Source organism: Haplochromis burtoni, unplaced genomic scaffold (genome assembly GCF_018398535.1).
Source record: "Haplochromis burtoni strain Fernald_Lab_line unplaced genomic scaffold, NCSU_Asbu1 Contig_413, whole genome shotgun sequence".
Lineage (NCBI taxonomy): Eukaryota > Metazoa > Chordata > Actinopteri > Cichliformes > Cichlidae > Haplochromis > Haplochromis burtoni.
In genome coordinates this window covers 424,400-449,984 of record NW_024582774.1, presented here as the reverse complement: position 1 = coordinate 449,984, position 25,585 = coordinate 424,400, and the positions used below count along the sequence as shown (strand labels likewise).

At 44.1% G+C, this 25,585-nt stretch overlaps 2 protein-coding genes and 1 long non-coding RNA gene across 6 annotated transcripts in view; 2 read left to right on the top strand and 1 right to left on the bottom strand.

Annotated features, from left to right (window-relative positions):
- Window positions 1-1,964: 1,964 nt before the first annotated feature.
- atoh8 (atonal bHLH transcription factor 8) lies at window positions 1,965-12,518 on the bottom strand. The gene is made up of 4 exons (XM_005944905.3): window positions 11,475-12,518; window positions 10,583-10,738; window positions 9,173-9,364; window positions 1,965-2,553 (listed from the first exon to the last, which is right to left on the bottom strand). The coding sequence occupies exons 1-4, from the start codon at window positions 12,102-12,104 to the stop codon at window positions 2,527-2,529; spliced, it is 1,005 nt and encodes a 334-aa protein (XP_005944967.1). The 5' UTR covers window positions 12,105-12,518; the 3' UTR covers window positions 1,965-2,526.
- Window positions 12,519-13,481: 963 nt separating this feature from the next.
- On the top strand, window positions 13,482-19,335 carry LOC121812037. Of its 2 annotated transcripts, XR_006052829.1 has the most exons (5): window positions 13,482-13,595; window positions 13,962-14,188; window positions 18,775-18,910; window positions 18,991-19,129; window positions 19,281-19,335. It is a non-coding gene; the product is annotated as an uncharacterized LOC121812037 (long non-coding RNA). The 2 variants fall into 2 exon arrangements; XR_006052828.1 differs by lacking the exon at window positions 19,281-19,335 and having other exon boundaries at window positions 18,991-19,256.
- A 46-nt stretch (window positions 19,336-19,381) lies between these two features.
- The window catches only part of abhd18 (abhydrolase domain containing 18), a 23,244-nt gene continuing 17,040 nt past the window's right edge, over window positions 19,382-25,585 (top strand). Inside the window, exons 1-2 of one of the 3 annotated variants that reach the window (XM_042213059.1) lie at window positions 19,382-19,400; window positions 24,775-24,883. In XM_042213059.1, the coding sequence (XP_042068993.1) occupies window positions 24,792-24,883 (92 nt within the window). In that variant the 5' untranslated portion in view covers window positions 19,382-19,400; window positions 24,775-24,791. Of the gene's footprint in view, window positions 19,401-22,414; window positions 22,635-24,774; window positions 24,884-25,585 lie in introns of those variants that run through there. The other 2 variants (XM_005944906.3, XM_005944909.3) reach the window with 2 other exon arrangements.

Below are 25,585 nucleotides of genomic sequence, written 5' to 3'. Positions count from 1 at the left end.
AAGGGCAAAATTACTGATGTGGAGCGAATGTATGAATATACAGTTTAATAAAGTTTAACTCAACTTGGTTTATATTTTAAATGTTTGTATGAATACCAAATATTGAAAAAGGGTGTAAATAATAAATGTACTGATATGGAAGGAAACCTGGCAGACATGGATGAAAGCTGCTGCCTGCAGTGGATTAAACGATGCCTGGAAACGGGTTGCACATCCAGTCAGTGCCAGGCTTTCATTAAGTATTTGCATATCTGAGGCCCGACACTGAGCTAAAGCCACACTGCATATAACACAAGTTTAGTTCAGTTGTGTGTTCATGATCACTCAGAGTGTATACAGTGAAACCCTCACCGTGATCACCTGACTTTGTTTTTCAAATGTATTTGAGAAAAATAATACAACAGATAAACGACACCATTAATAAATGTCTTCTGTACGTTTGTCCTGCTGTTTCACATTAGCATCGTTTCCTAGCAGGGGGCAGCTTCTTTAGTGTTTAGTGGTACAGACGTCTGTGGATGCTCTTCATCTGTGACACTTTCATAATGAGTTTGCGGTTCTTACTCTAATTTTAAGTCATTCGTAGATCTATAGAAGGATACTTGATTGATCCCATCAGCGTGGGGTCAGATTGTGGTCATAAATATTTTGTACTTGTAAATTAGGATTCATATGTGTAAAATAGATTTGTGTGTGGACTCCATAAAGCACCCCTCCAATAGCCAAACCCACCTGTTCTCTGATTGGATAGTTAAATTTGTGATTGACATGACATTGGCCAATCAGATGAAAGGAAGAAAAACTGGGTCAAAATTCGTACTTGAAACTTGAAACTTGAGTGCAGAGTTTCACACGTATTTTTTGCCTAAGTCCACACACAAATCTTGTTTACACACACAAATCCTAATTTACAAGTACAAAATATTTATGACCACAATTTGAGCCCATACGTCAGTGTCCCCCACATCAACAGGGACCCTCGTGCTTGGGCAGAAACTCGACCTCATCATACTCCACCATGGAGAGCCGAGGGGCGATTCACCGCTGCGTGGTCATAATCCGACTTTCTGAGTGGGAAATTCAAGTTGAAGGAGTGTCAAGATTTCTGACTGGGAACTCACCATTGCCCCGGCGCAGATTTGTAGAAAGGTACAATTCAAGCTTTTGACAGCGACCTCTGTGTGTGGACCCTGATGGGCTGCGGAGCTTCTGACTATGGACGCGCTACCATCCACATTTGCACATGGACAAAGATTTTATTTACAGAAGAAGACGTCTTCATTTATCAGATTTTTTTTTATTCAGAACTATTTATGTTGCACAGCTGTTCCTGACAGACTGAAAGTGAAAAATCACAGAGTCCATGAAAACTAAACGATTGACTCCGATGTCAGCGTCGTGTTTTATAAGGTTTGTGTGGGACACAGAAGACGTTCACAGTGGGCTGGTGTATTCTTGAATTTGTTCTTAAACCTTTCTCTTGTTAAGTGCTGCATCACTCTTATTCACAAATAAACTGAAGTGGTTCTTTAGGATAGCACCGGCTGCCAACACTACAGATAAAAACCAAAGAGGAGGAGCTGTGACAGAATATGTACGGAGCCCCGCAGGGGACATGGGAGGAAAAAAATTAAGACGGACTTTTGCGAGATCTCGCAAAAGTTGAATTCCAACAATGGCGGCAGCTACTTAGTTGTAATATCACTCTTTCTGCGTCACAAAATACACTTTTAAGATATTTTGAGGCGTGAATGTAGTTGTGTAAACATCAGATATCTGCTCGGTTTACAAGACATCACATATTTGCAAAAGTGCTCCGACGTTTTCAGAGATGTATGAAACTTTTGCGAGATCCCGAGTTAGTTTTGCGAGATCTCAAAAGTCCGTCTTAATTTTTTTTCTCCCATGTCCCCTGCAGGGCTCCGTAAATATGGGACAGAAAAATGAATGTAAGAACACTTCAGTGGGGTTGGAATATATCATTTATTTATTGAAGGTATTTATTTTAATTCCAAATCTGTATGGCCTTTCATTCATACTTTCTCTCACCTTAGGATTTGTACCTTAGTTTTAGCATCGTTCACATTTAATGTTGAATTCATACAAGAAATCAAGATGTTTAGTAATGTTGCTTAAATTGATATACAGAACAGAGAGTAGCAAAAAAAAACCTAGATTTATGTAAACTTTGTCATATTATTGGTTAAATATTTAGGTAACTGCCATGTCGGGTAAATTAAGCAAAGTTAGGATGATCATTGTTCACATACTTGTAAACACTACTATCTATTATTAATTCTTAGTTGTCATCCTGATCATCCTTCTGTCCACCAGGAAACATTATCAGCTATTTCTCAGGAAATCTAAATTGAATCTGAATGACATGAGCCTCTTTGTTTTTACAGTAAATGCTACTGTTTCATGCTTTTTTCGTTCTACACAGTGCAACAGTAGAGTGTGGCCTGAGGCTGGCTGTGTGATCGTGCAGTGGGAGGAGGTGATTCTGGTAGCAGTAGTCTCAAAACATCAAACATCCTCGGGCATTCTTCCAACCTGCCAAAATAAAATCATTTCAGTTAATAAAGGAATGCGTTTATTGTGTGTGCTGCATGAGGAAGCATGCGATGAGGAAAGCGTTCATTTAGATCTAAACCTATGCAGGACAAAAAGTGATTGTGAATGGAAGAGAAGACGAGAAGATGATCTTCAATCCGATATTATTTATACAGCGCCAACTCATAACAACAGTCACCTCCGTACTGTAAGGTAGACCCTACAATAACACATGCAGAGGAAAACTCAACAATCATACGACCCCCTATGGAAGAAACCTCCGGCAGAACCAGGCTCAGCGAGGGGCGGGGCCATCTGCCATCAGCTGGGCAGTGTTATTATTTTTCATGTAGCAACAAAATGACCTTCTTCTGATACTCAGAGTGAAAAGTTGCAGAGAATCATTGCTTAACTAAACTGTCACAGAATAATCTAAGTGTATTAGTATTTACATGGTAACTGGACTGATGGCTCTGCACTTTTCTGCTCTCCTGGAGGACTCAGCGCGCTCTATGCAACACGCCACCTTCACCCAGTCACACCAGCACTTTCTTCTTTCAGTGCTGTTTAGCTAACATTCACGATGGATGCATCAGAGAGCAACTGGGGGGTAGTATCTTCCCCAAGCATATTTGGCATGCAGATTAGTGGGAGCCCAAACCAATTAAGGTGGTTCAGGGATCTGACAAGGATGCCTCCTGGGCGCCTCCTGGGTGAGGTGTTCTGGGCATGTCCCACCAGGAGGAGGCCCCAGGGCCCATATTTGACATGTTTTGATGCATCTATCCCTGTTACAGGTTTCATGCCTCACATCTCTGATGTCGTCATGTTTACACTTTCATGAAGTATGTCAAATGTGAGACAGACTGGACAGTGTACATCCACGCGCCAGTATTATGTCACATTAATAGTACCACCCAGTGGCAACATGCCATCAACAGTAGGTGATAAACATCCACTATACAGAACTTTTTCCGAGTGATGTGAAACACACAAACATATAAACACTGTGTTTTGTTGTGTATTATAGAAGCTAGATTCAACACGGACACAGACTTCTGCTCCCAGCTTTAGGAGGGTTTACGAGATATTCCACAGACCTTCAGCATTTATGACTTTCTGTCCACCATCTTGGTTTTGAGTAAAACAAACTACCCATGAGTGGCCAATAGTAAGCAGAGATGAAGGACTGGCGTCCACTGTGCTGGCTGATATGCAGCTATAACAAAAAAACGCATGCATAGCAACCACTATAAAATCTGATGCTTACTGAGAGTCTGGCAAATATTAGGCCACCCTCATAGTGCCGCCAAGTAACAACAGGAAATCAGCATTAGGTAACAAACATCATGTGATCTACATGAAACCTTATCGATATTTATAAATACTGATACAGTGAGAAAATATTGTTAATTTTACTTCTGTCTCCTCAAAACTATTTGTTAGAAAGTAAATAACAACCTTGTAGTTAGAATTATTCAGTGATTTTATGAAGCTGTTGTAAACATTCTCCCAGCAACAGAAACAAAGATGCAGCCAAATTACACACACCTGAGAAGGTTAATGGTAGTGTGTGTATAACCAGCCTCACCCACAGTAGTACAAAGTGGCCTCTTCAGTCAATGTGTAATGTTTTGTGCTCTCTGCTTTTCATATATGGATACAGATACAGCATGGTGCAGGTACAGAGGCTTCACCATTGAAGCGGTTGCTTGATGGTTTCCAGTTTATTAGGTTTGTCCTGTATGATGAGTGACCCGCAAACTGGCCTACCATTGGAGGGCTGCCACTGCAGGCTCTTTGTTGCATACAAACAAAGCTTTTTATTTTATATTTTTAAGATATGAAACGGCACAGCGGCAGTTCAAACCTGTTTTTGTTCAGTCTTCTTTGTCCTGAGTATGTGCGACCTTAGAGCCAATGAAACAAAAAGGTTTTTTCCTGCTAAACGTGTATACAGACTCAGAGGCTCTACACACACACACACACACACACACACACACACACACACAACACAGACACACACACACACACACACACACAGAACAAACACACACACACACAGACACACAGACACCACACACACACACACACACACACACACACACAGACACACACACAAACACACACACACACACACAGACACACACACAAACACAAACACACACAACACACACAACACACACAGACACAGATACTACAGACCAGCAGACTCAGTACACTCAGTCAGTCACACACACACACACACACACACACACACACACACACACACACACACACACACACAGACACAGACACAGACACACACACACACACACAGACGCACGACACACACACACACACAGCACACACACACACACCACACCCTACCCCCTACCCTGTCTTTCCACCAGCTGCTGCTGTCTGACAAGCTGATGATGACTGTGTTTTTTCCCCTCCTTGTTTCAAAGTATGTTGGAGCAGATGGCCCGGAGAGGCAGAGCACGGGAATGTGTTAGAGAGACTGCTGGGGAATGTGCCAAGTGTGTGTGTGTGTGTGTATGTGTGTGTGTGTGTGTGTGTGTTGTTGTGTGTGGTGTGTGTGTGTGGTGTGTGTGTGTTTGGGTGTGGTGTGAGTTGTGCGTGGTCCGTTTCTCATACCCTCTGTCCCTTTATGGCGCCAGCTTTACTTCCCCTTCACTCTAAACATCTGGTGTCTGGGGTTCAGAACACGCACATGTGAGACACACACACACACACACACACACATCACACACACACACACACACACACACACAACAACACACACCCAGCAGACAAAGCAGCACAAAAAAGCTAGCCAGCAGGGAAAAAGCTCTAAACTCGTTTACATCTAAAAGAGCAACGTGACTCGATTAGTGTGAAGTGCAGAAGTAAGAGTCCACCGACTCTGTGGTTCAACAAAAATGTGTAACGCTACGCAACATGTAAATAAAAAGTGCAACACCTTTCATACAAAATACAAAGTTCACATTTATTTTAAAGGGTTAAAGTTTTTGAATTGATACGTTCAGCACGTGTCAGCATCAGCTCTGCTCTGTGAGCTCTGGAGAACTAAGGAGGACGTTTGAAAGCAGATATTTGACGGGCACATTTCAGTTGCTCAATAGTTGGACGCCATCTTTGTCCTACTTTTTCTTTGATACTGTTCAAAGGTTCAATATATCTGCATATAAAATAGACAAAGTATGCAATGCTTTTGTTAAATGTCTTGAATTAAAGGTGAAATTCTGAACTTTCTACACATTTTGATTGTTTGATTTAAACTTAGTTGTGTTGGTCTACAGAAGCAAAATGACCAAGTCCAAACACTTATGGCCTGACTGTATAAATGCACAGCAGCCCTCTGGATTTGTTTCAGGAAGGGTGTGAAAACACTGACAAATCAAACCCTTGTGAAAAGGAAGCAGCCAAAGTAGCTTTAAGTTACTTCTAAAATATTTCTGTGTTTCAAACTTTTTATTCTCTTGCTAATTATGTCTGAGCACTCAATGTCACAACCACTGTACTCCTCCAATCACAGGACTATATGAGGACTAAGATTACTTCACTTTTTATACATTTTTCCAATTTGGTTTTATTTATACAGCACATCAACAGTGACCTCGAGGCACTTTATATTGGAACCCAATAATAAATAACAGAAAACAGAGAAAATCTCCAAACTCAGATGACCCCCTATGAGCAGCGGTTTCCTCCCTTTTAACAGGACGAAACAGGCTGATGGAGGCGGAGTCATCTGGCACGACCGGCTGGGAGTAGGGGGAGGAATACACGGTAATGTAGATTTTACACCATCTACTAAAGTCCCCTGTGCACCAACACAGTCAAACCTGGATCAAACAATGATGTGATGGAAGTTCAGACTTTTATCTTCAATTTGAGAAATTCAATTCAAATGTATTTACACACATCAACAGTCGCCTCAAGGCGCTTTACACTGTAAGGTACACCCTACACTAATACAAAGGAAACCCCAACAATCATATGACCCCCTATGAGCAGCACTTTGGCGACAGTGGGAAGGAAAAACTCCCTTTTAACAGGAAGAAACCTCCAGCAGAACCAGGCTCAGGGAGGGGCGGGGCCATCTGCCGCGACCGGTTGGGGTGAGAGAAAGAAGACAGGATAAAGACATGCTGTGGAAGAGAGACAGAGGTTAATAATAACCAATAATTAAGTGAAGAGTGGTGTATACACATGGTGAGGAACAAACACTCAGTGGATGATCTGAAAATCCGCTGAGTGTGTTCCCATTCTGGGAAGCCCCAGCAGCCTGGTCCAGCCCTAACTATATGCTTTAGCAAAAAGGAAAGTTTGAATCTTGAAAGTAGAGATAGTGTCTGTCTCCTGAATCCAAACTGGAAGCTGGTTCCACAGAAGAGGGGCCTGAAAACTGAAGGCTCTGCCTCCCATTCTACTTTTAAATACTCTAGGAACAACAAGTAGGCCTGCAGAGCGAGAGCGAAGTGCTCTAATAGGGTGATATGGTACTACAAGCTCATTAAGATAAGATGGGGCCTGATTATTTAAGACCTTTAAGTTTCAGGGAGTTTTTAGGACTTCCTGATAATTATGGCTCAAGAGTTGGGAGTTCGCCTTGTAATCGGAAGGTTGCTGGTTCGAGCCCCGGCTTGGACAGTCTCGGTCGTTGTGTCCTTGGGCAAGACACTTCACCTGTTGCCTACTGGTGGTGGTCAGAGGGCCCGGTGGCGCCAGTGTCCGGCAGCCTCGCCTCTGTCAGTGCGCCCCAGGGTGGCTGTGGCTACAATGTAGCTGCCATCACCAGTGTGTGAATGTGTGTGTGGATGGATGTGTAAAGCGCTTTGGGGTCCTTAGGGACGAGTAAAGCACTGTACAAATACAGGCCATTTACCATTTAGTTTCTCAGCATCATACATGTCATGTCTTAAAAATATCACTTAAAAAGCTTATGTGTATTTTATGTGTTTGTATTGAAACAAACATCTGGAGCCTGCTGCTTCTGTCTGGCAGCCTTAAACAGTTCATGCAGTACTTTTATTAGATCCCCTAAAACCCTCTTACACTGTGTCTGCTCGCGGACCACCACAAACCAAACAAAAGCAATTGAAGTATAAAAAACACAAAGAAAGAAGAACTGAATAAAGAAATGTAAAAAATATTGGACCCCATGGAGAATGCAAAACACAAACTGGGAGACAGAACTGAGTGACATGGAGCGCTGATGTAAAAACACCTGAGGAGTAGAAACAGGTGAAAAGAATCGTCTCTGCAGCCTAAGCCTACAGCAGCATAACACATGAATGATTAGTTATACTGCTAACTATTGGCTTTAATAAGGAAAGTCATTAGCCAGTCAGCAGAGTGGGTGTCGTCTCCTGAGTCCACACTGGTGGCTCGGTCCACAGCAGCCTGACAGCTACAGTTCTACCAACCTGATTCTCTAAATGTTGGGATGCTGTCTCAAACATATATAAGAACAGAATGCGATGGTTTGCAAATCTCATGACCCCATATTTTACAGAAAACTGTTAAATAAACTGTTTAAATTGAGACATTTTACTATTTCCTAAAAAATGAGCTCACTTTGATGGAAGCATGTTTTAGAAGCTCAGGAGCTCAGGAGGTAGACTGTGTCATCTAATTGGAAGCTTGCTGTTCCAGTGTGCATGCCAAATATCCTGGAGCAGAATACTAACCCTAATCTGGGTTATGGGTAAATGTTAGACAGAAAGCACTTAGGAAAAAGTGCTAGCTTGAGCAGGTGAATGAGGCACATTATACAAAGTCACGTGAGTGCTCAGGCAGAGCAGAAAGATGCTAAGAACCAGTGCAAAAGCTGCAACGGGAGGAACAAAGTAAGTGGTGCGACAAGAAACAGCTGGAGGAACATTTAGCAGCTAACCAGATTAACTGGCAACAGGTAAGTTACATAAGGCTGAGAGTCAGTCCTGGATGACGTCATGGACGTCTCTGTGAACACGCAGCAAACGCTCATGCAAACGAGCGACATGTGAACATGATGCAGAAAGGCTGCTGTCCTCGTTTGACCACAGCTCATTAAAACTGTTCTGCAGCCCTCGTTTAAAAGTCTTCATCTATGATGGAAAAGCACCATCGAAGCTGGAAGGCAGATACAGGTTTTAGACCAACGCGTGCTCCCATGTAGCCTAAAACAAACAGAGTGAAGCTGTTCAGCAGCAAACTGTTCTACACAGCTTTGAGTTTTAGTCTCGCTTATCTTTCTTGATGCTTCTCTACAGTAAGCTGAGAGAAAACGTTTGAGTGCGCGTCCTGCTCCTGTCAGCAATCAAACACTCTTCAACAACATCTCCAAACGTTCTCTGAGAAGCGTTGCTGCCATCAAACACTTTTCTTAAACTGGCACATTTTCTCACGTTTCACCTGCTTTCTGTGTTGTAAAATGTGAGTTTATGACAGTTGTTCCAAAACGTTCACGAACTTTTGGAAACTACAGGAAGCAAAGTTAGCCTGCAATGTGCTGTTCTGGGATAACGTGGTACTGTGGTATCTTTAACATATGATGGGGCCCAATCATTCAAGAACGTGTGTGATAAAAGTTAACTGTAAATGCATGTTTATGGGAGTTCCACCTCACCTTCCTCTTCTTGCTCCTTCCCTCGGCCTGCAGGGTCCGTGTGCACTGTTCAACACACTGAGAGAAGCTCACGCTGCTGTGATCTGAACTGTAGTCCAGCTCCGCGAGCTGAGCCAGAGACAGGATGTAATTGCAGGCTATACGTAGGATCGCCAGCTTGGAGAGCTTCTGCCCGTACGAGTAACACGGCACCTAGAGCACGGTCCGTGGTTGGAGGAAGGAAAAGAGAAGGAAATGATTCTCCTTTAGCTTCTTCTCGTTTGTCTAAAGTGTTGTGCTGTTTTCAAAGAGAAACATATGGACTTATACTCTATTACTGTTGTTAGTGCATCACGTATTAGCTCATCACGTGGTACCAAAGACAAAACCACATTTTGATTAAGTCTTTGAGGTTTAAGGAAACCATGATTTCACACTTCCAAACCTTTTCACCATTAATGGAAGTGAGTAATATCAATCTCCACATATGACCTCACAATGCAGAGAGTGGAGCCTCCAGAGGGACAGAGATAAGTAGTGTAGTTAAGGTGTTTACGCCGTTACACAGCTACACTGAAACAACTGCTACACGTGTTGTAATGTATTGTGAAATAGATTCAGAGATATACACGGATAAGCTTTACTTTACAAACTGAAGACATCAAATATATGAAGCAGGACATATGGAATCATGTAACTAAAGAAATAAGTCTAAATATGTCTTATATTTGAGCCGCGCTTCGCTTTGTCCACAGTGCTTAGTCTTCTCTCAGTGAGCTTCATGAAACAGCCACCTGACATGATTCACCTCACAGGTGAGCCTGTCGGGGTTCACCTGTGGAGTTGGGACCATCAGGTGTGTTGGCAGCAGTCAGGTTGGTGCACAGCTGACAGCCTGTTTGACAACTGTTAGAATTCATATTATGGTAAGAACCAATCAGCTAAGTAAAGAGAAACAACATCAAGAGCTATGATGAAACTGACTCCGCAGCTCTGGGAACCCCATCAGACTGCTGGAAACCATTCCAGGCGACGACCTCGTGAAGCTCATGGAGAGGATGCAGAGAGTGAGCAGGAATCACAGCAAAGGCTGGATATGAGGAAGAATCTGAAATCTAAAACATGTTTGCAGAGATTTCACAGCTTTTGGGTTTAATGCATAATTCCACATGTGTTGATGCCTTCAGTGAGAATCTACAATGCAAACAAACAAAGTGCAAACAAAGGCTGAGGAAAACTTTAGGATGGTGGACAGACAGTCACTCATCTACCCAGGTTTTCATCCTCTCAGCGTAGGAGTCGGTGCGACACCTTCAGAGTTTCTTTTTAGGGAGATGATGTGTGTCTCTCAGAAGATGAACCTGGCTGTCAACCAGCCATCAGAAAACATATATTTGTACATAGAGGGACATTATAAAGTGTGAATCTGACCTGTTTCCTCAGAGCCTCGAATGCAGCACTGATGGTATGGACACGGGTCCTCTCCCTGGCGTTTGCTAGCAGCCTCCTGGTCTGCTGGATGGCTTTGACTTCTGGAAGATGCCCAGATCCATCAGGACTCAAGCCAATCCGCTTCCTCAGAGACTCCTGGTGAAACACGGGCCATGGGGTTAGGCCTGGAGTTAGCACACTATCACTGAGCTTACCCTCTAGGATGCATTTCCTACTTACTCTGGCAGCAACCTTTGGATTGTGGACTATCTTAAACACTGACGTGCAGACGTTTTTTCCTTTTATTTGATTCCTTATCAATCAATTAAATATATATTCAATTCTTCCAGGAGTCCTCTTAATCTATAAAAGGTGAGAATTTTTGTGAAATCATAAATGGCTTTTAAGTCTGACAATTTAACCCTAAGAACATGATGTGGAGAAGTTAGTCGATGACTTGATTGGCCACATTTCATTGGACAAGTTTCAGTTGATTGGACAATTAATGAGGTAATTTGCTTCAGTTCACTGAGGGTTGCAAACATTATGCACAGCTCTCCCAAGGTCCCACCACAGCATTTCACTTCAGTGTAGCTCAGGAGGTAGAGCAGGTCATCGACTGATCAAAACTTTGGTGATTCAGCCCAGCCTACATGCCAAACGTCCTTGGGTAAGGTTGTAGTTGGTGGTTCACACATTGTTTCTGTGTTTTGGCTTATTTTGAGGTCAGATGAAAAATACCCCTTTTGGTTTATCCGTGGCTGCATTTAAATCGTTTTAAACCAGCTAAAGACCAGAGGACTGTTTATTATTTACTGGCAATTAAAACCTTTGAATTTAAAGAGGGTGTACATTCTTTTATACACGATTATATGTGAAAGGACATATTCACCTTGTGCGAAGGGACCTGTGGATCCATATGTTCGTGACACTCGGAGGACTGTGAGACTCTGGCGGCAGACTGGCCGGGAGGCGCCTCTAAGGAAAACACCTGGTGACTGGCTGAGTTGCAGGTTGATGTTGAAGGAGGGAATATCGACTGAAGGCCCAGTTTTAGTCTGCTGGACAGAGGCTGGGAGATGGAGGTGGGCCAGTGGGAGATCTCTGGGTTAGAGAATGAGGAGGTGGGCACCTGGGAAACTTTGGAAGCATCAACAGGCACATTACTGCCAATTCTCATATCTATGGCACCACCACTCTGAGCTGCAGCCATGTCTTCTTTTAATCCTGACAGAATCCCCGTGGTACTGGCCATCGGCTCTTGTGACATCATCAGGTGTCTCTTGAGTGGAGCCAGCTTGTGGACATTATGCGACTCCATATGGGCGTCATCTACCCAGTCTGCATCAGTCACGTCAACTGTGTAGGTGTTCATCCTGTCGGGCTCGGGGCCATTGAAAAACCTTTTAGGTTCGCGGGACTTCCTCTTGAACTTCTTGTTAGTGCTAGGCACAGAGACCTGCTGTGGGTCTTTGTTATCAGGTCTGTTCCACATATTACTCAGAGGAAGGGGATTCTTCATTTTGCAACAGTTAGGGTAACAAACAGATAACGTAAAATCGGATTTGAACACAAAAAACGGTGATATTTGGAAATGTACATGAACTACAAAATCTTAAAAGTTGTCCAGTAAATCATTTCAGTTCTTTCACTGTGTAGGAGCGAGCATCAGCTGAGCCTTCACCTCCTGGAAGAATGTGTTTCACTACTGCACAAAAAAGACTTTTGGTCCCAGTGTTTCATTCAGGAATACACCGTTAGCTTATTTCATTGTACGGACAACTGCACAATCGTGTGCATTACTTCAGTTTTACAAGCAGGTTTTCTGTGGCTCCACTCTGTCTTCATAGCAGTCTCCTGAATAATCCACGTTAGTACATAAAGCTGTGTAACATCTGCTGCTCAGTACAAGTTGTCCCTCTGGATGGAGAAGTGCAGAGCTGTAAAGGTTTCTTTCTGTGAATGCACTCCAGGCCTTCGCCTCAGAATTGGGGTTACAGTGGAACTGTCTGAGCGTGGCTCCAGTCAGTCTGCATAGCAGCACCGTGAATAACCCACACTGATACACACACTGAGCACAGATACGCTGGAGTGCAACTGCTGGACATAAAAATGAGAACAGCACATGAAGAAAGCAGCAGCTCTTCAGGAGCACAATCACACTTCCATACGCTATAAAACCACTTATTTACACTTTGCAAAGCAGCCGGGGGAGCAGACTCTCGTTAGAGTTGCAGGATTTAAAGAAGAACTTTACATACTCTGCGTAAGTGTCAGCATGGTACCGGACACAGTCACACGGTAGTTTCCAAACACCTCAAACTTCCCTGAAGGAGTGTCAGCAGCAGTTGCGGTGATACCCCCGGGATCGATCCATCCCTCGGCGAACTTCTGGGCCCTTCTTAAGGAAAGCTCCGGTGAGCTGAGGTTGAAACTCGGTGCGCTGTAGGCAGTGGCGTCGATCAGTGATTTGCTCTCCCGGCGTTAAAAACGGAGAACTACTTCACTGCCTGGACTCGCTCAGTTGTCACCGCACACATCGCTCTGGTCCTCCGCGTCCTCCTGCTTCACTGCACGCGAATACAACCTCGCGCTCCTCCAGCTCCAGTCGCTGGCGTCTGACTGGCTGGAGCCCCCCCTCCCCTCCGCGCGCGTGCACACGCACACACGCACGCGAGGAAGGATTTGCACATTGGTTTGTTGACGTTTTGTTTTTTAACCACAACTTCGCTGTTGTAGCAGGACATCCGCGACGAAACAGATCAACGGTGCCATACGCTGGCACGAGACTCACGAGCTGAGGCGCATGTGCTCGTACGACGCTGCGAAACTTACAGTAAAAACAAATCTGCGGACGGTGTTTCAGTGTACCTGTGACTGGGATGAGACACTTCATCTTCCCCCGTGTAACTTGCTCGGTGCCAGCATTGAGGGGTAGGGGCGCCGTGAAAAAACGTGGATACCGCAAACCATGACAGCCCTAAAAGTAGAAATGGATCAATATCCTACTTAGGTAAGTAGATATTTTTGCAGGGGTATATGATGATAACATTATTAGATTTTTTTTTACATTGATTGGTACCAAATACAAAAAAATACGTTAACTTTTTGGAAATGTCATCTATAAAAAGTATTTTTATGGCTTAAACATTTTTATTTGTAACATTAAGTATTGATAAATATTACTTAAATATTTTTTCAAGCAAAGTATAGCCAACTAAAACAATCTGTCATAGGCAGTGTGCAAAATATAATAGACACCTTTCCAAAAATGCTCTGTTTATGTGAGTTATAATGAATTATTATTACAAAATACATGGAAAAAAAAATCTGTCAAGGCAAATGGCAGGACTCAAACTCAACCTGCGTTTATTTACAGAACCCCGATTCTGTACATACAGTAGTGAGAGGAAGGGGGCGCCGAGGGATCCAGGGAAAGGGAAGCAAACTCTTCTGTTCACAGAGCCGGTCACTCGCACGTCCCAGATCAAACTCCATGCTGACGCTCCTCACAAACACCCAACAAGGGTCCAAGGTGAACAGCAGGAATCCGACTCAGCCGCCACCTTAAGTGGTGACCGATCAGATGAAGATGATGCGCAGCAGGTGAGTTGATTGTCAGCAGGTACGTAGGAACCCGAGAGAAGTACTGTCCAGGCAGGGAGGAGTGCAGAGAAAAGAGACACACACAATAACAAGCAGTGACAGGTCACCACAGAGGACTGCAGGACCAAGACAATTTCCCAAGGAACCTCCTGCAATTAGACACATTTTTGGCAAAAGATTTTACTTCTTAAGAAATCAGTGGTGCTGGTTCAGTGTCAGGAGTGTGGGTCTGAGGGGATGGGAGTGGGACAGCTGCCTAAGCCAGAGATTAGATCAGTATAGGTCTTAAATAATCAGGCCCCATCTGATCTTAATGACCTTGTAGTACCATATCACCCTATTAGAGCACTTCGCTCTCGCTCTGCAGGCCTACTTGTTGTTCCTAGAGTATTTAAAGTAGAATGGGAGGCAGAGCCTTCAGTTTTCAGGCCCCTCTTCTGTGGAACCAGCTTCCAGTTTGGATTCAGGAGACAGACACTATCTCTACTTTCAAGATTAGGCTTCAAACTTCCCTTTTTGCTAAAGCATATAGTTAGGGCTGGACCAGGTGACCCTGAATCCTCCCTTAGTTATGCTGCAATAGACGTAGGCGGCCGGGGGATTCCCATGATGCATTGAGTTTTTCCTTTCCAGTCACCTTTCTCACTCACTATGTGTTAACAGACCTCTCTGCATTGAACCATATCTGTTATTAACCTCTGTCTCTCTTCCACAGCATGTCTTTATCCTGTCTTCCTTCTCTCACCCCAACCGGTCGCAGCAGATGGCCGCCCCTCCCTGAGCCTGGTTCTGCCGGAGGTTTCTTCCTGTTAAAAGGGAGTTTTTCCTTCCCACTGTCGCCAAAGTGCTTGCTCATAAGGGGTCATATGATTGTTGGGTTTTTCTCTGTATCTATGAAGCGCCTTGAGGCGACTTATGTTGTGATTTGGCGCTATATAAATAAAATTGAATTGAATTATAGCATGGAAGCACGTTGGCACATAAGTGATGTAATACATATCGTTAGCTTCATAGCATAAGTGCCTAAGTCATTTTTTGGTCAAATTGAGATTTTTGCCTAACTTTACTCCCCTACCACTGCTGCATCATCCTGTCCGTCTGAAAAAAAAAACACAAAAAAATGACTTAGGCACTTATGCTATGAAGCTAACGATATATGTATTACATTTCACATTTGTAATTGGTGCAGGCAGGTGCATGTTGGCTAAAATAACAGAAACACATTATTTTCTGTTAGAACTGAAGTAAACTAACTAATATTAAGAAAGTCAAGCAGTTTCTCTCATGTGGACTTTGGTATAAGTTTCATTTCCATCTGTCTGTCTTTCTTTTGTGAAACATCAGCTCTCAGCATCACCTTGGAGCACGTGCACCTGAAAGAAACCAAACCAGTCTTTGTTGGCAAAAACAAAACAACACTAATGCCATGAAACAAACACGTTTATAAGTACCTTATGAAGCAAACGTTGATGGTGACATGTTAATACTTTCTGTCCCTGTCAGTCATGGGACCTTAGATTCATCACTTTTCTCCCCCTTAGGGCGCTTCTGAGCAGGGGTGGGTACATGAGAAACTGGGAGGGCCACACCAGTAAGCTGAACTCTTATCTCTTCAGATCCTACAATTAACAGTACAGATGTTGCAATCAGGCAATGAAAATGTGAAATAGGCATAGTGAAAACACTAACATGAGAAACCACGACTGAGGAAAAGCAACAAGCAGAAGAGATTTGTCCGGATCAAGAAACACGAGGAGTGGACATTAGACCATCTGTGCTTTGGTCTGATGATGTCACAGTTCTGGGTCATTGTGACCCAGCATTTTGAGTTCTTGTGTTTTGGTAACATGTTATATTATGGTTTTTGTTCTGAGTCCTTGGTTGTGCCCTTTGGATTATTGTGATTTAGCTTTCAGGTTTAGTTGTGCGCGTGTGTTTATTGTCTTGTTCCCCAGTCAGTCATGTCTCATGTAACTCTGGTTCCTGGACTCTGTGTTCCCTCTGTTCTCTGTCAGTGTTGCATCTCTGAGTTCTGTCAGTTTATTTCCTGTTTTACATTGAAGGTCTTGTCTCATGTTAGTGTATTCTGTTTTACTTCCTTGTCTTGCCCAGTTACTCCCAGCTGTGCTCTCCCTCTGTGTTTCGTTCCCTCGTTATCCCTCTGTGTCTTTAAGCCTTGTCTCCGCCTCTGTTAGTTGCTGGTTCGTCTGCATGTCTTCCTGCCGTGTGTCTCTCCAGGTTCCACGTCTCAGGTTTTTGTTCCTTGCATTATTATTTTGTAGCTGTTCCCAGTTTAGGTTTTTGTTAGCGTAGTTCCCTGCGATGCTTTGATTTGAAAAAAAAAAACACCTCTGCACATGAAAAACCTCTTAATACACCAAAGAAACACATGACAGGCAACAGGGGGGTAAAGGTGAGAGACAGCCGATTTAGACAGCACATCCGGGCCTGCGTGCGCTGGTCTCATTGATCCACCGTCAAGGGAATAAGCGTCGAAGGCGTTTGGAAAGGGAGGGGGGATGAGTGTGTGCATATCAGGGTATATGTATGTGTGTGTGTCCAGAGTTCAGCTGAGACAGTGTCCTTCGCCCTGCCAGGCTAAGTAAACAGTCTTCCAGCCAACCCAGGTGGCCTTGCATGAAATGGGAAGGGAACAGCTCATATGAATTTCAAAGCAGTTCTACAGTCCAACACTGGTCTCTCAATCTCCCGTTGGAGAGCCGCGAGCTTCGCCATACTTGCGCTCTGTGATGTTGTCATTCTTGTGCTCAAGGAGCCGATTCTGAGAACTCACGACAGTGAGCCTCCCCGAGATGTCATCCAATTTGCGCTCAGAGATGTTATTCCGAGCGAGCCCTTCCGAGATGTATCCAGTCTGCAGTCAGAGATCTTATTCTGAGTATTCACAGCAGCCGTAGCCTCTCCAAGATCTTATCCGTGCTGACTCAATGAGCCCATTTTGAGAAACTCACGCCTCTCCCATCGTTCCAATCCCAGCGGGCAGCCTTGTGGGGGTTTGAACAGCCGGTTCCGCTTTCTCAAGCCAGCTCCGATCAGCCAGAACCCTGTTACCATGGTTCCGAATAGGTAGATATCTTCAGCACTCAGGCTCACCCGAGCCCAAACTTCTGTTGAGAAATTGCATTTAGGGACCAGTTTTCAACAGGACAATGACCCCAAACACACCTCCAGGCTGTGTACTAGAAGAAGTATACTAGATGGCGGCGCGCACAGACGCAGCGGCTCTATGCTCTCCACTTGGGTGCCTTTCTTTTTTGTTTCTCCACTTTTTCTTCTTCTTTTGTTTTCCTTATTGTGAAGCCAAATTTTCCTACAACCATCTGGAATTATGCAAGATCGGATATAACAGCCAGATCCCCATTACCAGTGATTATCAGAGGGTGCACAACATCCCCCCGGAGATAGCGAGAACATCGGGTGCTCCGTGGATTGTTATCGGCTCTGCCAAGAAACGCAGGCGGCGGAAGGAGCGCAAACAAAAGCGGGGATGCCTGTCGGGCCTGCTGGCCAGGCTAAAGAAGCAGCCTTTCAAACCACCGCTCCCGAGCATCTTTCTGACCAGCGCACGGTCGTCGTCAACAAATAGACGAACTGAACCTACTTCTCGCCGCACAGCCAATCGTCCGTGACTGCTGTGTCCTGGTCGTCACGGAGACATGGCTCACTCCGCGAGGCTCCTGCCTACGACAGCCGTAACGCTCCGACAATCCATCAAGCGGTGGTAGCTTAGCAAAGTCGTACTGAAACATCTGACAGATTTTCGAGCGCCGTGCACATGAAATCGTTTCGAGGTCAGTAAACACAACCAGAGTTCATACATAAGGCACACGGGGTTATAAGGGGCTCTGTCAACTGTCAGAAAAATCAAAGGATTGATTTTAAGTGTGCCGAAAGCTAAACCAGTTCCACACCAGTGAAGCTGCAGCGTTTTTACAAACCAGTTCAGGTTCATCTGTTTCATTCAACGATCTTCTTTCGCCCTTCTCGTTCTGCGTCATCATCCAATTCCACCTGTGATCTTGTCACCATTGCTCTCTGAGCTTTGTGTTGCTTCTTCTGTCATCAGTAAAGTTTGTAGGCTGAGTGCATTTTTAAAACAAGTTGTGCAAACTGCACTACAAGGTGGAATATTTGCAAAATCATGACTATGACCTATGAATACGTCAGTGCCATTAAGATGAAATTATTGTGTCACCAACATTTTAACATTAGACATAATTCTAACAGTCTCTGTAAACTAATATCCTGGCTGCTCGAGGCTCCGTTTTCTCTGACAGCTTCACTTAGATTAGAAGTAGAAACGCTGCTCTGAGACTGAGAGAACTAACAGTGCTGCCTGCTGTGCAGTTAGTTTCCCAAACACGTTATTCATGGTTACATACAGTTTTAGACTGCTGTGGGCCAAAGCCTAGCAGAGCCTGGAACGTTATTGTGACGGACACATTTTATGTGTCAGACCCAGGACCCTGAGCAGTTATGGACTAATATTATAATGTATGTATTTTGTATGTATGTTTTGTATGTATGTATTTTGTATTGCTGTCCCTCGTTCTCCCTGCTTGTAGACGTGTGTGTGACCCTGGCAGGTGATTGGACACACCTGAAGACCTTGACACACCTGCAGCTGATCAGGCCTGTCGGAGGAGCTATTTGAGAGTGTGGTGGAGCTCTCTCCGACGCTGGATCATTGCGTGGCTTCACGTCAGTCTCTCGACCAGTTCCTAGTTTGAGTCTGCTGCATTATTGTGTGTCTGACGGCTTCCTCTCTCTTATGTCCCCAGGAGTTACGGGGAGACGAGAGAACAGCGAGCACGGGGTGCTCATCACGGAGAAGCGGAGACAGGAGCACTAGCACTGAGAAGAGGACACGTCACGGGAGTCGGGAGAGCACGGGATTTATTGTCCTGTCTGTCCATCGCTGTAAATAAACGCACTGCTTGTACATAGAGCACCGCGCCTGTGTTCTCCTTCCCTACAGCCCCACGGTCTGCCAGCCAGACCGTGACATTATGAGTGAACTTGGCTTTAAGTGACTTACAGGTTTCTCTGAAAAATACTTTCTTATATCCAGGTTCTTCCTCTTTGCTGCCGTCCTCCTCTCCTCCTGGCAGCGCAGGCTTGCCGCTGCTAAAACTCAACAGAGCTCCCTGAAAGGCTCAGCCAATCACATTGGCCATATTTGTCACATGAGGTAGGACTCCAGTAGAGCACGTAATTTAACTCTTTCTGCACCGTTGGGTGAATGAGACGCTGACACATCGCCTTTTTTCCTTCTTCCTATCAGGTTTGTTTTTCTTTACTCGAAGAGATCAAATTATTGGTGGGGACAATTCAATAATCGCTGGATATTGGTGGGGACATGTCCCCTCCGTCCATGCCAAATCAACGCCCTTGCCCGAATCGATTCAATCCATGATTCGATTCGATTTGGGGAAATTTTGCCTCAGACAGTCAGCAATATTATAATTTAGATCATGCCTTCAGAGAATTACACATCCAATCTTACAGGAGGTCTCACCACTCGACCAGATCTGGTAACAGTCCCTGTTGGTGTGAGGTGGCTCCTATTTCTCCTTAGAAAACCCGTCTGTAGATCTGGGAGCACTGGCAGGTCCAACTACTGCTCCGGTTCCTTCAGTAGTAATCCACACCTTCTGTCCTGACTCTATGTCTGCGGTTGTTGTGTTTTGCCTGCTCACGCCTCCCCTCCTCATCCTTCTTGCAAAAAGCCTGTAGGTCGGGCCACTTTGGCACCAGCTTCGCTGCAGCTTGTGGCAGAGAGGTACGCAGGTGTCTCCCCATGAGCAACTGTGCCGGTGAGAGCCCATGTTCCAGTGGGGTGGCCCTGCACGCTAGCAGTGCTCTGCTGTAGTCACAGTCCTTTCAAGTCTTTAATGGTACGATCAGCGCGTTCTGCCTCCCCGTTGGCTCGGGGGTACCTGGGGCTGCTCGTTTCATGTGTGAACTGGTACTCTTTAGCAAAGAGCTTGAACTGTTCTGATGAAACTTGCGGCCCGCTGTCCGATACCACAGTCTCGGCAACTGCATGTCTTGCAAAGGCCTCTTTTATAGCATTAATAGTGACCTCTGCTGTTGTGTGTCTCAGTTCAGCAAGTACCACGACCAGATTTGGTGTGTGGTAGTAACAGGTAAATGAACTTTTTTTTTTAATGATTTGAATATATATGAATGCTTGTGCATGAATACACAAACAATACACACATGCTTTCATGCTTTCAATTGTGTAATCTACGTGATCTAGAGCAGCGGTCTCCAACCTTTTTTGCACCACGGACCGGTTTATGCCCGACAATATTTTCACGGACCGGCCTTTAAGGTGTCGCGCATAAATACAACAAACTAAAGCTGGTACCGAAAAAAAAAAGATTTATTCATAACACACGTGAAAAGACCCAGGAAAACCGAGTAAACGATAACAAAATAACGCTGAAAACCAATAAAAACCCTGAAAACCAGACATTTCACACCTGAGCCTCAACTCTCGCGGCCCGGTACCAAACGACTCACGGACCGGTACCGGTCCGAGGCCCGGGGGTTGGGGACCGCTGATCTAGGTAGCTCTGCTTTGGAAGTTCAGTTCAAGCTAGAAATGTGTTTTGAAGTTTGTACGTGTTTTGTCTCTAGGGGCCACCACATATATTTATATACAAACATATATAAATAAAAATACTTTTGTTCTACATTAGTAATTCCTTTTGTGCATAATTTTATATTATTGTTAATAATAAATTAATTAAAGCAACAAAACAACCTGAAGAGCCGGTTGGGAGCCGAAAGAGCCGGCTCTCTAAAAAGAGCCGGAAATCCCATCACTAATGCACTCAGCACGTTCGGGTGAAGTTCACCAACTTTACTTCGTTTCCCGGAAGTACCCCCCCCCCCCCCCCCCCCCCCCCCCCCCCCCCCCCCCCCCCCCCCCCCCCCCCCCCCCCACACGCACACACACACACACAGCCTTATGGGTACAGTAGTCTCCCGCTACAGCATCAGTACATTTCCACATTTTTATATCTATAAAAAGGAAGCTGACACTTGCCAGACTTTATCAAAGCTGTGAGCATCACAGCAGAGGCCTTTGTGTCAAAGTAGCTGAAGATAAAACACAGAAAAACATGAAGGTGATTTTCCTGTTCTGGGATTTTATAAAAATATTCTGCAGTACATCAAAAACGAAAGAAAACCATTAATCAGCATATGAACATTACCTGATGCTGCTGAAGTGAAGCAGAGCAAAGTTACAGAGGTTTGATTACAGACACAGCTGAGTGTTTTGCAATTTTGCATAATTTTAAAAAGTTTACATTTGTTCAGTATTGTACAGCAGAAATGAGGTTTTCTTTTCGGAAGTAAGTAAAAGTAAAAAAACAGCGGCCCACAGCGCTGCAAACAACGGTAGACTTGTGCGTAACAAGCAAGCGAATAATGCAGAAAACCGAGTTTTAGACGGAAACTGTTCTTGAAGTACAGAGAGAGAGAGCTGTGCATGAAGTGTGGTGGAAGCAAAACAGCGAAAGTCAGAGTGAATTCATGACGATGCTGATCAAATGTGAAGCGTAGTTTGCTGCTTCTTTTGCTGCTGGTTTGGTGAATTTTGGTTGGAGAGAGATAAAACCTGCAGCTCAGAATCAGCGCAAAAAGGGCGCAAACACAAAGCGCGGGCCCGCCGAAACAGTGTGCGTCCGTGGGACATCTCACTGATCCTGATGCTGTTTACGTCTCTGTGCAGAATCCGTGTTTCTGCTCTCATTTACGGTTTTAGCTGTTTGGTGGTTGTTGAAATTTTGTGAGGTTTAACCTGAGATTCTGGCTTTTCGGGCAAAATAAATTTATAATAAAAAAGATGGATTCAGTTATTCGTCCCTCCTAAGCCAGGGGAGGAGCTGGAAGTGTGGCCAGTCAGCATGCTGCTTCTACCCGGCAGCCTGTCTGTTGCTGCCACAAAAAAACGGATATAAGAAATAAGGCAAGAAAGTAATTAACCCGCTGATGAAAATGGCTTGTAAAATATTCCGTTGTCGTCCGGGGAACAGTCGCTTATTTTTTATTTCATTTTATCGATGATAATAATAATGATCTTACAGATTTTAAAAAAAAAATATTTCTATCTTTAAAAAGTCATGTTTGATACTCTGAACTAAACACGCGTCTTTTAAAATTCAATTTCTTCCGAAAATGTCTGAAAATGTGGCGAATCTGAAACTTGTTCTGACAGGTTGTACCGTTAACAAACACCAGATAACGTGAAAACCGGTTAATCTGGAACACCGGAAGTTCCGACCGTTTTTTTCCTTTAAATTGCGACCTTTCCTCCCAGTAGCTTGACGAAGTCACTACATTTGCCTTCCTTAGCTCTCAACTAGCCGTGCGAGCAAACCCAGAGATATACGTCCGGGTACAGACTGAGGTAGTGCTGTTGTTTCTCTCTGTGTTTGCATGGTCTGAAACTCGCTAATGAATGACTAAGGCGAAGTTTGCTAACTTACAGCTAGCAGCAAGTTGAAACGCGTGGCGGTGTCCGTCGTACAGCTGGTCTCTGCGTTATATTGTCAGCGTGTTGTTGTTATTACACTTACTACCTACAGCGACCAGTGGAAGACGATATAGCGTTTTATGCTGTAACAAGGTGATGATTATGCATGGAAATGGAAATTACGAGTCACCCCGTCATTGTACCGCACATCACTGACAGCTTTGTTCTGATTTGTTTCTGTCATAAAACTAAAGCGCCGCCGTGATCCGAGTATGTGGAGGAAGTATTTCCTCTGAAGGCTCACTGTTAGAAATGTGCACTAATCAAGCTTTAGGTCAAGTCAGCCGCCAGACCTCCCTGACGACCTCTGCTCATGTCAGTGTTGTCAAATCTCGCGAGAAGAGCTAGAGTTGAGAAGTCACATGAAATATATAAATTTGTTTATGTTCTTATATCTGCTCAGTTTCAAATGGCAATGCAACCAACCGGGGAAATATCACTTTATGAAGAGAAATGTGATACGTTTCATCAGAGTAGTGTAATGGGGGATCTGCATCATCCTTCAGATTACTCGGCAGCTCTGTTCTGTCACATCTTAAATGTACTCTGTTGGACTGAGATCTGCACCCTATTCCAGGAAGATGGCTAAAAATGAGTCTGTTAACTGTGAGGTGGTGGCTGACAGACTATGTGAACGTAACGTGCTCGCTGGCAGATATTCTTCCTGACTTATCCCTTCCTGCTGCACCTCAACCAGCTCTCTGACACTCTTTCCTCATTCATAAAGTCACTGCCAAAGTGCACAGTTTGCTATTTTGTTATATCTGTTTTGCTTTTTTTGTACTTAACATAACTGCTTTTACAATAATTCACTCATCAATATATATGGACAGAGACTTTAAGAATAAAATGTTTTGTCTCCATCTTTCTAACCCTGCCTCAGTAGATGATAATGCTTATGTCAGCCAGTTTTCCTGCAGTCATCATTCATGCTGTAATCAGTCACACTGATTGAGAAAAGGTCTGTCACATTAGGGAACTGGCACATGTTTGAGTGAAGACTAGGCTGAAGTTATTTTAAGACTTAAGTGGGATGAAATGTGTTTCAGAGCGAGTTGTTAAATGCAGGATGCTCAACTGTTTATGTTGAATTTGTACACAAGTTAACATTCAGCCATTAAATGCTGGCAGAGTCTGAACCTCAATGTATTTTCCACTGAAAATATCCTAAATCAGTCTTGATTTTTCAAAAATGATTATTAACAATATAATAACCTGAGTTAAAAGGTTTGAGCAGACATGGTTGGCTGTCTGTATATTCAAGGAGAAATTAAAATAGGAATAAAAAACAGAAATAGGAGTGTTGGCAAAGCAGCTATGTAAGTGGTGCTCAAGCAGCTGTTCAGTGTTCCAGTGTTATTAGACCCAACGTTCGATAATGGTCAGCTAATGGAGTTAGCAACTTTTTCACCCTTTGGCATCATGTTGGCCAAGTGGTTAGCAAACAGAAACTTGTCTTTTACGATGCTAAATCACTAAAGCTTATTTACTTGCTAATGCTAGCTTTTTTCCATACCAAGCACTAGTCCTAACTGATCTCAGGACAGTGAAAGCAGACCCATTGGCAGCTTGTCTCGCAGGTTGCTCTCCCATCAGTTTACTGTCATAGACCAGTGGTTTATCCATAATGTACATGCACAAACCACCAGAAAAACACTGCTGGCCTCTGAGCTTACTGGGCTCCAGCCGTTATCACTGTGAGAAAGACACGCTTTTAAAACAGATGCAACCTACTGTTTCCTGTGAGATTTGAAATTTCCTTTGTCTTCATGTATCCTCATTTTTACATTGGACATTCAAGCACTTCCTGCCTTGCTTGTCCTGACAGAACACGACTGACTCAAAGGAATCGGTGTTCGTAGAGCGACTCGTTTAACCTTTTTTGGGGGAGGTATATTGCTCAGTTGTCAAACAAAGATGTATTAGCATCTGACTTTTTTTTGTTGTTTTCTGTTCTTAACAATCCTACAGGAAGTAAGCACTTTCAGAATAAAGCATGTCCTTCTCTTTGTAGATGCCAGGGGCTGGTCCATGGGTGTGAGCCGACTGGATGTATTCTACCGAAGGCTGCTCCTCACCAAACTCTTTATTGGGGGATGGGGGAAGCCTGAAGACCTCAAGAGGTATGAAGCATTTTGTCATGGCCCTTTCACATAGGACGGGGCATGCACTGCGCTCTGAAACCCAATGTTTTCTGTACGTGCACCAAACAATAACGGTTTCCCGCCTGCGTTTAGCAAGTGCAGCGCAAGTGTCCTGTCGGGGAGTACTGCAGTTGTGCTAAATTCAACCACACAATGAAGCCAACCACAGAAGAAAAGTTGATTCTTTGTGATATCAGAATCAGAAAGGGTTTTATTGCCAAATGTTGAGCAGGTTTACAACATTAGGAAATTGCTGCGGTGCTTAGTGCAAACATACTGTCAGATAACGCTTAAATAAACATAAAAATTAAAAGTGCTAAGTAGATAGATATATACATGAGTGCAGGTGGTGATCAGTGCCAAACATGGAATGATGCAGTGAACACAGCGTAGGGTCATGTGTTAGTGGTGGGAACAGTCATAAGGTTATTGTTCATGTGTCCAACAGCAGAGGGGAAGAAACTGTTCTTATGGCGGGAGGTTCTGGTGCGAATGGACCGGAGCCTCCTGCCTGAGGGGTGGAATTGTAGATGCCCACTTTACTCTACAGGGTGGGCCATTTCTATGGATACAGCGTAATAACATGGGGATGGTTGGTGATATTAAAGTCCTGTTTGTGGCACATTAGTATATGTGAGGGGCAAACTCCTCAAGATGGGCGGTGACCATGGTGGCCATTTA